Here is a 14,696-nt window from a genome sequence, read left to right as displayed (position 1 = left end):
TTAAAAAAATAATAATTATGTCACAGAAGTCAGCCACTGTCAATTCAATGCTCCGGAAGGAGGCTCAGGCTGCGTCTTGTCTGTAGGTGGCGGTGGTGTTGGGTTTGTTTTCTCCCTTGCCGGAGTCTCATGTGATCCAGGAAGGAGGATAGGAAGTGTGATGGACAGCTGGAAGGACCACTGAGCCCGTCACAAGACCAGAAAATCTTATGGAGCGTCTGCCTAGTCTGCTCATGTTTGCTCATAGTATGGGAAGGGTCCGTCCTTCAGTGTGTTCTCGAGTTGGACTCTTAAGATTTGGAGGCATCCAGAGAAGCATGAGCTAGAAGCTTGCCTGACAACATGAACCGGGAACTGGAGTATATGTTCGTTGATGTAAGTGTTTGCTTAGTTTTTTTTTTTTTTTTTTTTTTTTAAACAAATGAGAGAGATTATTATGAAGAAACTAGTTACTTTCTTGAAATTGTGGTTTTCAGCTGTGTGGTCTCCATGGTGGAGAACATGGAGCCCTTATGGGGCACACCCTGTTTAAACAATATATAGTTGACATAATCTTTCGTAGGCTTTCTGTCCACTTGTGTTCCAACTTTTGTAAAAGCAGCACATCTTTTTTTTTTTTTTTTTTGTCTTGGAGTTGCAAAAGGTTTCCTATTGAATGAAACTTGCGTTCTAATGGTTAGATACTTATTTGCAGTTAATGCTTGTAAATGCTGACAAGCTTGAATCATGATAGTGATTTCCTCATTGATAAAAATCTTAGACTTGTTTTGTTATGTGAGAGACATAATTCATTGCATTAATAATTAATTGCATATCTGTTGTTGACCAATACTGGGCACTCATGCCAGGGTAGCATCTGCACCACTTGCACACTGACTGAGGAGTTTCTGCAACATTTGCACAATCAACATTGTCCCAGATTATCGCACTACTTTAAACCGCATACACATTCTGACATAATCCACAGTGAGAATTTAACTCCGCAGTCATTGTTGATCTACTTAATGCGAAAGCCCATCCACACCGTGTTAATTTAGGATGAGAGAGTACCTTACTATCAAGTTCAGCTGCACCTTTGGGTGGTAACAGACTTTCCCAAAATCACTCTGTCTGCTAATGCTGAGGGCTCCGGCCGCATGCTGAGCAGAAAAACAGCAGCCTCTCACGAGTGGCATCATGTGACGACAACTAAGCGGTCAGCCACTCCGTTGACTTTGCTTTTAGTGGGAATATGTGCATGGAATGGTTTTCAAATTCCATTTTGGATGTTGGTCAAAAAGTGGGAATTTCTTGATTTTATGGAGTCGTATGGTCAACACAGTAACCGGGAACAGAATCATAGTTTACTATGGGGATGCTTTTCATTGGAAAGTGACATTTTAGCATTGTGGTGAAACTTCTTTAACATATTACATCAGATGCACAAGATCGGGCATTTACCGGTACTCGCTGTTGCCTTTTACACAGAACCCAGCAAAGTCTGGATTTCACTCAACTCAATATCCCACAATCAGATAATTAGATGACATCCCACCGACTGTCCCCGTCTTTCTGGCATTTTGTGACACATGGTGACATCTTGCCTCTTTTCCTCCTCTAAAGCCCCCAAATTCAAGAGTAGAGTTCAACCCTGCATACCTTACACCAGCTGTTCTCAAACGTCTTGGATCGAGGGAGCCCTTAAAGTGGAGAAATTTTCCAATAATCCTAATGCCAGTTACACACACCTACTATGTGGTTCCCTAAATGTGTTTTGTTGGATTAAAGTCATAATTTTACAAGATTAAAGTTGTATTTTTATGACAATAAAGTCAAAGTTTAACAATGGAATAAAGTTGTATTTTAACAAGTTGTATTCTTTGTTTTCATAATGCTACACATTTTATTTTAGAAAAGATGCCTTTCTTAAAAAAATGGGACTATAATCTCCCCCCCAAAAAATGCCTTCTGTTGTAGAAAAAAAGAAAATTACACCTTGTTTTCGAAAAATAGGACTTTTTTTCTTAGAATACGCCTTGGTTCTAAAAAAAAGAAAAACATTTTTTATCAGTTTGATTGCTTTTAACAAAACCGTCTGGAGTGGGGTTTTAAATTTATTTCCATTGTCCCAACATGACAGAAATCTGTTATGGTTGTGAGACTACATCGGAAGATGTGAAAATGCCCGATGGACTCCCCCCCCCCCATTCCCTGTTGGCACTATTTGTACAGAACAGCAACACTGAAAAATGCTTGCTTTGAAAAAGAGCACAGATCTCTACCGAAGCCGAACAGTCGACTCGTTCGGATGAAAAACAATGACGTGCTGGGCAATACTGTTCCATTCCAATCCTGTTGGTTGCGGTAATGCACTTTCTCCAAAGTGACCCTTAAAGTGATTGTCAACATACAAAGCAAACTCTTTTCACAGCAGTGTCATCTGCAGGATCTGGTTGGTCTCTGCCTCACTTGGCCCTGATTCAAGCGGTCCCTACAAAGAAATAAATGACATTAAATTTGTCAATCTGCACCTTTATCTGGATCTGAACTAATATATTTAATATGGGTTAGTCTTTGACCTATGTGACTGAATTTACCAAGCAATAAATGGTAATCAAAACCTTGTGCAATAAGGTGATAAATAAGGTAATTAAATGTGCGCGGGTGCAGAGGAGTCACAGCGGGTCAACCTGATGAAGATTGAAAGGCTCAGAGTTTAGCATTAGCATGGGGAAGTTCCTTAATCTGCCAATGACTTTGCGCAGATTTGTTACCACTTGGATTTGATGCCACGTCCTGAAGCTGGAGCCCTTCTGTTATGCACAGTCAACACTCTTCTGATGCATGCGACTCCAGAACAGTCTGGAATGAGGACATATATTGACTTTGCATTGCTCCAACAAAATTCACTTCGACATGATCCAACTCCAGAGAGTTTCGTGGGAAGATCCTGGGAAGAAGTTCTTTGTGGCGGTGGAAATGGACTCAACTCAGCAGGTGTCTGACAACATAGCCGAGGTTGCGATCTTTAAGGTGATTTGATCCGCTTTTAACATTGTGTTGAATGGAATAAGTCTTTTCCTTCACATTGACTCGTGCATATACACTCAGTAGCCACACAAGAAGAGGTCCGCAACTGTACTGCATCAGGCTGACAACTTTTTGGGTTACCTTAATTAGCTACAGGAGGACGGGCAAAATATTAGAAATTAGTATGTCTTTCTCACAGTTCTCCCCTTGCTTGCATGGATTTTGTCCAGGGATATCTCCTTCCTCCAGGTTTCCAAAAACATGCATGTTAGGTTAATCGAAGCGTTTCAATGGTTGTCTGTCTGTATGTGTGCTGAAATTTGGACCCAGTCCTGGGTATACCAAACAAATACCACTGATGTCTTTTATCGCAAATTAGATTTCTCGTGTTTTAATATTAAAGTTTGTTTATTCCAGATTCAGTGTTTAAGCAAAATGTAAGTTTGTTGTCATGTGATAAACTTTAACGCTACATTTCTGCAGAGAAGGGAAACATGCACATTGCAGTTATTTTTCATTAGTTTGGCCCGCGACGTCCCAATTTTTAATTTTGGCCCACCGTGAATTTGAGTTTGACACCCCTGGTGTAGAGCGACTCCAAGGTCGCTCATTGCTGTCCAATCAGTTTGCCAGCCCACTTAATAATCTGATTGAGGACGTTCTTATTTTTTGCAGATGTGTTTCCAAATTACGACATTAAGCAAAAAGATAAAATTTATTCAATAAAAGCGCGAAAAAAAGATAGTCCTAAGTATTGTCACCATTAAAAAACAAGTTTCCTGAGACTGTGTAGGCGATGGTGTCCCTCCCCTCTTACAGATCGCCTCCAAGTTCAGCCCAGAGTCAATGACTATATTTGTACTTGGTCACCTGCTCCACAGTCTAACCCTGGATCGAGACTGGATCAAGACCATGGCTGATTTTCCTAAACTCTATAACCATGTCTTTGGTTTTTCCTCACGGCTTATTTTCCTAAACTCGATAACCATGTCTTTGGTTTTTCTTCACGGCTGATTTTCCTAAACTCTATAACCATGTCTTTGGTTTTTCTTCACGTCTGATAAAAGAAAAATAGTCTTCACACCATTGTAGAAATGTAAAATGGGCCCATGGCTGGGATTCCAATCCTGGAGCAGGTTCACGATCACCGAGTTGTCTGCGTATTTCAGAATGAACCTGTTTTCATATCTGCTCTGCATCATGCTGGTGTACAGGAAAATAATGTGATGGGCTCCACTTCACCTATGACTATAATGAGGACAAACATTATAGAAAATGTATTAATGCATGGTTAAATGAATATCTCTCTGACAGTGTCAATCAAAATTATTTTTGCACTGCTCAGGTGTACCAGGTAGAGTGGTGGTAAGGCTATGTTGTTTCCCCCTGAGCCCAATATTGTTCGGCTTCCAGGTTTTCGTCTCCATCATGGGACAGAAGCCAAAGTTTCTGCTGAAGTACGGTCACCTATCGCCACGCAGAAGAGAAAGTAATGGTAATTAAATGGTGGTGTGTTTGGGTGGAATACGATTAGTGTTAAATCCTTCGATAGCCTAATCAGCTCCTGTGATCCTTCATCTCAGTTAAACCAGGATTAGCGTCATGCTATCCTGCCTCTTGCCTTGAACTGTAGAGCATAGACTGAAGGTAAATTGTATGGGTTTGTTTTGGTGCCTCTTGGTTAATCACCGCCTTGTTTCAACTAAATTCAGTTCAATTCCACATGCACATATTTTGTTGTGTTTCGGTTTAAAAAGGTCTTAAATTGTGACCCCAACTGTCGCCCTTTGTTGGGGTCTGGGGCATAGTTCTTCACTGCTATCGGTTGATTGGTTGACAGAAATTTGTCTGATTTAAGATAATTAGATGTATGATGACGGCTTCACCACATACACAACCAGTGTCCAAAATTTACTTTTTGACTGTGTGCACAATAAAGGCATATTCGCTTAGTTTACTGCCGTCTCAGTCCTCTTTGGTAGGTCGGTGGTTGCTTGCGTCCAGCGAGGAAGTGCTGTAGACGGGTGCGAGGGATGGCCGTCGCTGTGGACGCTCGCCTCCTACTAAAAATCTCCATGTTCCCATGACTTACTTAGCCTGTCTTGCATGTGTGTCTGTTTAATCTGTGCGTGTATGTTTGTGTACTTGTGCATCGTTTATATACTTGCAGACAGCAGAGGAAGGAGAAATCCACCAAAATGAAGACTAAAAAACATGAATGATATGGTACAAACATTTACTCGCCAACAAGGCGGATAGCCCTCCGAGAACTACACACCAAATGGTAAATTTACTTGCATTTGGTGCCTGGCGAGTGTTACTTTCCGAACACAACGGCGTGAGAAAAGTAAATGTCAAGTGTCCTCTGATGCTAACTACTACAGTAAAGCGAAATATCGCCAGATTGACTTTTTTTTTTAATTCAGCCGTTCTTTTCAAATTAGAGCATGTGTTACCAGCCTGATGGAGGAAGTGGTGCGCTACAGTCTCAATACTGGCGGATCCTCGGTTTACGATGGTACAGGTATGCGGTGTTTTGAGGTTAAGAACGGTGCACATTACAATGAACGAGGTCTGGAGACTTGGACTATAAGACTTTTGAACCAACTCTTTACGGTTAAAAAAAAAAAAAGGATTTTGAAAAAAAAAAAACATTGTTTCGTGATGCTATCATACAGCCTATTTCAGTAGTTTTTTGTTTGCTGGGTTTCCTCTTTATCAGAAAAAAATGCTTACTCAAAAGGGTTTAAGTCTGGAGATTCACATGGATGCAAAAGTTTGGTGATCACAGGCTTGATGCAGGTATTGCAGTATTAGTCTAATATAAAGTAGTTTCCTTGAGTCTGGGCTCATGTCTTGGGCATGAATCTGCTTCCACCTTGCATACAAATTCGGTTATGTCGTTGCCATAGGAACAGGACTCAGTCGTAAACCGACGACCCCCTATGTTTTGTATCATTGAGCTGCTTTATAGAATTGAAAAGAGCCAGCTTGTCTTTGTTTTACATCGAACATACGGTCTTGTAATCTAAATGCAAGGTCTCACTCGTCAGTGGTTTGTGATGTCACTGATGTCTGCCACTCGATACAAACCAAGTATACATTGAAGCCTTAGTGGCCTCTTCCCTTTCGTCCTTGGAGCATTTCAAATGTCTGTCAGCTTGTTCCAACCTTCACGTCGCCTCTAATTCCCTCTGGATTGTGTTGCCGTTTGCTAACATGCAGCATATTTCAGTGGTGCCTAATTCCTCTTGATTGTGCTTGACACCTCACCCAAAGTGTGAAAGTGTGTTAGGGCGATAACTAGAATCGAGTCTTGTGCTCACTAGTGCAGCGATGATGCCTCCGCAAGGTGAGATGCTGTTCAAAAATTGCCCCTGCTATTTTTAGCCCTCCCAGACCCATTCATTTATCTTTTTTCCTCAGCCCCAACCCCTCTCGGTTGCTAGGCTGGCTGCTGCGGCACTCCCTGTGGGGAAACAAGAAAATGAAGCAACAAAATGGTGTAGCAGGGACAGTGAGTCATTGCGGATGCTTTGTTTGCCCTCAGTGATGACACTGGCAACCTTAGGGTTAGAATAACAGTGCTTTTTAAATGTTACAGTTCAGTTCACCATAGTAACATTTGGAACAGTAAACTGTGTTTTGGCATGCTCTTGCATTTTTTCCACGTGACTTCATGATGTTTGCTTGACGACAAGCAAAAATGTGTCTTATGTTCTTCCCCATTCCAGCACCTATTGTTGCATCGTAATGACATATCTGTAGACCAATTACTGGTCTCTGTCTATCCACCGTACCGCTGCCAGAAAGTGGACGTGGTAACTTTTGTTGTTCGCTTTTAACAATGCATACCCAATTCAACAGAACTGTATTGCTTTGTGAGGCTGTAACTGTATCCCAGTTAAAGACACAACAACATGGGTTTTGCCCAGTCCCAGTGTTATATTTTTATGTTCGATTAGAAAATTGTCAACTCCGGCTCGATTTACGCACCATTGTTCAAGTGACATAATTAAGTTTTTTTTTGTAATCCTTCTTTCAAGTGACACCATTTGGGGTGATGGGGGGTTGGGGGTAAGGCATAGAGTCAAATCTCGTCAGATTGAAATTAGGCCTCTTCCAAATGTGGATAAAAATCTGATATACAGTTAGGCCCAAAAATATTTGGACAGTGATACAAGTTTTGTTATATTAGCTGTTTCCGAAAACATATTCAGGATACAATTATATAAGCAGTATGGTCTTAAAGTGCATACTCTCAGAGGTAATTTGAGAGTATCCACATCCAAATTGGAGCAAGGGTTTAGGAATTACAGCTCTTTAATACGTATCCGGCTCTTTTTCAAGGGACCAGAAGTAATTGGACAATAGACTCAGCTGCAAAAATAAATAACAAGGTTTCCATGGTGAACAAAAATCTCTTCACAACATCCACACAAGTGAAGAACACTCTCCAGGAAGTAGGTCTATCAGTATCTACAGTGGCTATGGAAATGATTCAGACCCCCTTAAATTGTTCACTATTTGTTATATTGCAGCCATTAGCTAAAATCATTTAAGTTCATTTTTTCCCCTCATTAATGTACACACAGAACCCATATTGACAGAAAAAAAACGGAATTGTTGAAATTTTTGCAGATTGATTAACAAACGGAAATATCACACAGCCATAAGTATTCAGACCCTGTGCTGTGACGCTCATATATTTAACTCGGGTGCTGTCCTTTTCTTCTGACCATACTTGAACTGGACGGCCAAACTGAGCAATCGGGCGAGAAGAGCCTTGGTGAGAGAGGTAAAGAAGGTCCCCAAGATCACTGTGATTAAGCTCCAGAGATGCAGTCGGGAGATGGGACAAAGTTCTAGAAAGTCAGCCATCGCTTCAGTCGTCCACCAGTCGGGGCTTTATGGCAGAGTGGCCTGACGGAAGCCTCTCCTCAGTGCAAGACACATGAAAGCCTGCATGGAATTTGCTAAAAAAAAAAAAAACACCTGACGGACTCCAAGATGGTGAGAAATAAGATTCTCTGGTCTGATGAGACCAAGATAGAACTTTTTGGCCTTAATTCTTAGTGATATGTGTGGAGAAAACCAGGCACTGCTCATCACCTGTCCAATACAGTCCCAACATTGACGCATGGTGGTGGCAGCTTGTTGCATCATTCCCAAAGAGACTCATGGCTGTATTAGCTCAAAACGGTGCTTCTACTAAATACTGAGCAAAGGGTCTGAATACTTATGTCTGTCTGATATTTCAGTATTTCTTTTTGAATAAATTTGTCTTTTCTTTTTCTTTTTTTTTCTGTCAATATGGGGTGCTATGTGTACATGAATCAAGAAACAAAATGAACTTAAATGATTTTTGTAAATGGCTGCAATATAACAAAGAGTATAAAATTTAATGGGGTCTGAATACTTTCCGTACCCACTGTAAGTCTACCATAAGGAGAAGACTTCATGAGAGTAAATACAAAGGATTCACCACAAGGTGCAACCCATTAATCAACCTCAAAAATAGAAAGGCCAGAATTGACTTTGCCAAAAAACGCCTGAAGAAGTCAGCCCAGTTCTGGAACAGCATTCTTTGGAAAGATGAGACTAAGATCAACCTGTACGAGAATGATGGGAAGAAGAAAGTTTGGAGAAAAATTGGAACAGCTCACGATCCAAAGCACACCACATCTTCTGTAAAACATGGTGGAGGCAGTGTGATGGCATGGACATGCATGGCTTCCAGTGGGACTGGGTCACTTGTTTATTGATGATGTGACAAAGGACAGAAGCAGCCGGATGAATTCGGAAGTGTATAGGATATACTTTCTGCTCAGATTCATCCAAATGCAGCAAAATTGATTGGACGGCGCTTCACAGTACAGATGGACAATGATCCAAAACATACAGCAAAAGCAGCCCAGGATAATTTTTTAAAGCAAAGTGTAATATTCTGCAATGGCCGAGTCAATCACCAGATCTCAACCCAATCGAGCATGCATTCCACTTGCTCAAGACAAAACGTCAGGCAGAAAGACCCACAAGCAAGCAACAACTAACGACAGCTGCAGTAAAGGCCTGGAAAAGCATCACACAGGAGGAAACCCAGCGTTTGGTGATGTCCATGTGTACCCGACTTCAGGCAGTCATTGCCTGCAGAGGATTCGCAACACAATGTTGAAAAGTAACATTTTACTTAGGGTTATGTTTATTTGTCCAATTACTTTTGAGCCCTCGAAATGAGGAGAGTTTGTATAAAAATAGCTACATTTCCTACGTTGAACCCCTTGAATTAAACCTTAAAGTCTGTACTTAATTTCACTTGTAGTTGTTTCATTTCGAATCCAATTTGGTAGCATGCAGAGCCCAACTCATGAAGATTGTGTCACTGTCGAAATATTTCTGGGCCTAACTGTATATGTAAATACCAGAGGTGCTTTGCAAGTCACAAGTAAGTCTTTGCCCTCAAGTCCCGAGTCAAGTACCAGGTTGAGACATGTTCGATTGATCGATTGATAAATAAAGTGAATAAAAAAAGAGAGTACAAGAGATTCTTGAGAGCAGGAAGCCAGACAGCACACCGCCGTGTAACTATTTGCGTGATCGCTCACAAAGATAGCTGCTAATGCTAATGAAAAGAAGCATATGTGACGTCCAGCCACGTGATTCCCACATTAAATGTGGATTTTTTATTATTTTTTTTATTTTTTTTGTTACATTAAATGTCGTTGTTTCTGTGTATGTTAACAATGGTTCTTTATTTAGCTGTCACAATTATTCTTAATTTATGTTGTTTGTTTGTTTTAATAAAAGCATTACTTTAGGTAATGTGTGAAAGAATGACCCCTCGTTCAATTCAGAGCGTGCCCAATAGGGCATTAACTGTTAAAAGATAAAAGCCAACTACACATTAGCAGTGATGGTATGGGACACCTACCCTAATAAATAATCATTAAGACTTCCAACATTTTTACATACCATATTTTCCTGGAGTAAAACAGTGAGTTGCACATATAGCTATAGAAAGAGAAAGCTACAAAGTGTTGGTTTCTCAGTGCTTTGGTCAAAGTAGTCTTTTCAAGTCAATGGGTCCAAGTGAAGTCACGAGTCATTGCTGTTCAAGTCCAAATCGAGTTGTAAGTCTTTTAACATATTGTTGAGTCTATAGTCATCAAATTCTTTACTTGAGTCGAACTCATGTGACTCAAATCCACACCTCTGATAAATACCACCTAAGGGGCCATTTACAGAAGCTCTAAAAAGATTTTTTTTTTTAAATGTGTCGTGTCATTTGTTTCCAACAATCTGGACACTGAAATGCAAACTTTTGAAAATGTGTTTCAAAGTTTTACTGTTTTCATGTAAACGGTCAAGGTAGTCTTATTGGGAAATAATAGCATATCTGTGTAGGTATATGCATCTATCATCTAGGGATGTTCGATACCACTTTCTTTTCAGACTGATACCAGAATCAGAATCAGAATCATCTTTATTTTCCAAGTTTGTCCAAAAAACACAAGGAATTTGTCTCCGGTAGTTGGAGCTGCTCTAGTACGACAACAGACAGTCAATTTACAGAACACTTTGGAGACAGAAAGACATTGACAAAAAAAAAACAGTCACTGAGCAGTAAAGGGTTGCTAGTTATCTGGTAATGCCGGTACATTTTTTTATTTTGACAATTGTGCAAAAAGATGCAGAGTCCTCTAGCACTTAGAGCAGTTCGAATGACTAATATTGCAATAGTCTGGTGCAATGACCATTGTGCAAAGGGTGCTGAGACTTCAAGGAGTGTATGCGGTTTAAAGTAGTGCGATAATCTGGGACAATGTTGATTGTGTAAATGTTGCAGATACTCCTCAATCAGTGTGCAAATGGAGCAGATGCTACTCTGGCATGAGTGGCCAGTATATGCAAATAGTGCAGCATGGCGAGACAACTACAGTGAGTGCACGAGTAGTACATAATTGGAACTTGTACATAATTGGAACTCGTAAAAAAATTGCCAGCATGTTGTAATGGAATTGTAGGTCAGGTGTTTAAGAAGTTGATCGCAAGAGGGAAGAAGCTGTTGGAATGTCTACTAGTTCTCGTTTGCATTGATCGGTAGCGCCTACCTGAGGGAAGGAGCTGGAAGAGCTGGTGACTGGGATGCGGAGGGTCCGAGAGGATTTTGCACGCCCTTGTCTTACTTCTGGCAGCGTGCAAGTCCTCAATGGTGGGTAGGAGGGTACCGACAATCCTTTCAGCAGTTTTGATTGTCCGTTGCAGTAGGAGTTTGTCCTTTTTTGTAGCATCACCAAACCAGACTGTGATGGAAGAACACAGGACTGATTCGATGACCACTACGACTACGAGTATTGACTTTTGAGGACTCACTGATACCGATACTGAGTACTGACGATCTGACACGAGGTCCTGGTTAATCTTAGTACATAACCAACACAAAGGGGAGAATTTTGCACAGATGTATTTTTTTTCTTCTTCAAATGACACCACTGCAGGAACCTTACTGGATTTGAACATTGTTATTTCTATTTTGATTACATTTACTTGTCATGTGACAAGTATTCGGCGTCCTACTACTAAACCAGTCACGCAGATGACACTCAGTCGTTGGCGTGACCATGATGTCATGATTCAGATGATTAGTAGTGAAGCAGCAGATCCAATTAAAAGTCTCCCTCTTGTCGTGCGGGTCCACAATAAGACCTCTCTGTCCATACAGCATGGGATCGGAATCGGCGTTTTACGTAACTAAACCGAAGACCCAGCGAAATCGACAGACGAGCGGCATTGTAGCATGCATTCATTCCTCGACTCTGGTGCAAGCAAATTAATCTGACCAGAGGGAAAATTCTCTCGTGTGCAGATTATCACACAGAAAGGTTTTAGTGACTTTAAATCCTGATTTGTGGATACACAGCATAGTATTTGGACAGTGGCAGCTCTGATTGCCCTAAATAAATGCAGTGCAGAGTTTTTATGATTATGCTCTTACCACCACCACAATGGATTCACAAATTCACACTCACATTCACACCTATGGAACATTTAAATTTAGTCTTCAATGAACCTAATATGCATGCTTTTGTGGGAGGAAGTGGGAGTACCCAGAGAAAACCTGTCCATACTGCTGCTCCTATTGATTTACCCAATTGAAAAGATTGCTCTTGACTCAAAAATCATGGCCATTGAACAATATTCCAATAGTTTTCCTGCTCTTAAATTATGCCCATATACATATATGCTTTATAACATGGCTGTAACTCTTTAATTGCAAATGCCATATTTGTGTGAAACCTCTTAAAGATGAAAGTCTGCATTTTAACATTTAGATTTTTTTCCTTTTAAAATTCACTGTCATGATATTCTGTATCGAGGACAAATATACTCACCTAACTTTGTGAGAGAGCAAAGTCTTTTAGTTTTGACAATGTGCATAGCAACATTGACAGCAGCAATTGCAATGTCAGTAGTACCCCTCACATTTGGAGCGACACATTCAATTTCATGTTTTCAAGGCAATGTGAGATTAAAAATCCAGCAATCAAGTGATTTTACACCAAACAAAATCTTTGTAAAAGACAGATTAAGTGGATAAAACTTGCTAGATTTCTTTCCCGCGAAACCTCTTTAAAGTCCTCATTCCTTCCCGCCTCGCTTATTTAATGTCAAATACCACACAGATACACACAGTTGTTAAGGTCACAATGTGGTTCTGGTGATGGTGCTTATATCATTACAAGGAAGACAGCGAATGTATCCGCACCCATACAATTTCATGTGCAAGTCAGATTCCGCCGCCATGTGACTAGAAGCATTCATTGCTGTTTTTCCACGGTCTGTGATCAGATGATTACCTCCAGTCTAGGCTTCATGAGGCCTTTTTTTATAGTCAAGTGTGTGTGTGTCTGTCTGTCTGTGTGCTAAAGAGAGAGACAATTGTGTGGCTGCGCACAATCCACAAGTGCTCAATCTGAGTTCTGGGTTGCCTCAACAGTTTGTTCGCACAAACGTCCGACTGTTGTTTCTTCCACTTTCTCTGAGGTCAGTCTGTCAAATACAGTGCTACTTCCATTATGTCAAAACATTTCCTATTGCGATAAATTATATTTGGAATACAGTAATCCCATGTTCCTGTATTCACGGGAGGTAGGAACCAAGCCCTGCCATGAACAGCGAAAAACCGTGAGTAATTGATGCCCCCCAAAATGTTCATAAGTGCCTACATTAACAGTTTACATGGTAAATCTACCACAAACTATAATTCCAAAACAGTTTATTTCATACTTGTCTTACTTTGCCCTTAAAAAATAATAACTTACATTTCAATAAAATGCACCTGAAGTCTACATGCACATGTGGTGAAGACTCTTCTTCTGCTAACAACCCAGGCTAAACTTAGTTCCTCCCTGACATACAAATCTTGCCTCACAGTTCAACATAGTTCCTTGACACAAGGTACCGCTTTCCTATTAGACTGGGCGTTTTGTGGCACTTTATGGCCTTTCAAAAAGAGCTATAAAACCATAAGTAGGTGAATTTTTGGGAATAGCTGCGGATAGGTTCCACAGAAAAGATGTGAGGAGATGAATATGTGAACCGCAAATATACGGGGGATTACTGTACTCCGTTCCAGAGTGCAAACAGTTGCTGTCATAAAGCCTTTATTGAGTGGACAGGCAATGTTTTAACTAATATCCATTCATTTTCTATATTTGTCCTCATGGTACACCCTATACTAGTCTGCAGTAGGGTTGCGCATCGAGAATTGAGAACCTATTGGAACCAGATCGTTCCGCTTCTCCCGGGATCATTCAAATTTAAAAATGTCAGTTCCCAGTTTCGATGCCAACAGTCCGCCCACCCTGAAGACGAAAGTGCCGAAAACCAACAAAGAAGAACACGCATTAAGACGTGCTTGTGCCCAACGGTGGCGGCAAAAAAAGTGTGTCTTAAATTTGTTAAAATTATTGGCCAGCCCCCTAAAAGAATCGGAATCGAGAATCGTTTGGACCCGGAATCCGGACCGGAATTGCTCAAATTCAAACGAACGTCATCTGCAGCCAATCAAAAGGCATATAAAACCCACCCAATCATGGGTAGAACTTGAAAAACTCAGAGATTCGAACCCAGAACCTCTTGACTGTAAGGGAGATGTGCTAACCACCTTCATCATGCTGCCGTTTCAAGTAACATTTTGACATTAGCTGTCAAGTTAACCAGCCTATTACGAATCTTAAAAATCTTCACCAACAAAACACTCCCTCTTAACTAATGTGGCTCCAGTGCGACCTCTAATTTTTTTAAGCCCACCGATGAAAATTTGGGTGCATGTGCGCCCTGGTATGAGCGCGCATGTTTTTAATTTTTAATGTAATTTTTTTTTTCTTTTGTATTTTTTGGGGGATGGGGGGGACTCTGGTTTGATCTTCTTGGGCAGCTGTTAATATACTTTGGTAGGCCGTCCAAGTAAAGCGTAAACCCTGATGTCACACGCTTGGTACTGGAAGCAACACAGGAACTCGCATACATACGCTGCGTCGTTTGGCACATGAATCATTTTCTTTAATTATCATGTTTTCATGATTGAGTGAAGCCAAAATCGAAATCACTATTACATTTCAATTAATTGCCTGCGTGGGTTTTCTCCGGGCACTCCGGTTTCCTCCCACATCCCAAAAACATGC

General features: G+C 40.7%; 1 protein-coding gene across 1 annotated transcript in view; it reads left to right on the top strand.

Moving 5' to 3' along the window:
• The first annotated feature begins 269 nt into the window (after positions 1-269).
• Positions 270-14,696, top strand: part of myo5aa (myosin VAa) — a 76,118-nt gene continuing 61,691 nt past the window's right edge. The window contains 1 exon segment of the mRNA XM_061668384.1: positions 270-375. Within this exon segment, the coding sequence (XP_061524368.1) occupies positions 343-375 (33 nt within the window). The 5' untranslated portion in view covers positions 270-342.

This window comes from Phycodurus eques, chromosome 2 (assembly GCF_024500275.1).
Source record: "Phycodurus eques isolate BA_2022a chromosome 2, UOR_Pequ_1.1, whole genome shotgun sequence".
Classification (NCBI taxonomy): Eukaryota; Metazoa; Chordata; class Actinopteri; order Syngnathiformes; family Syngnathidae; genus Phycodurus; species Phycodurus eques.
This window is presented reverse-complemented; position numbering and strand designations above follow the sequence as displayed.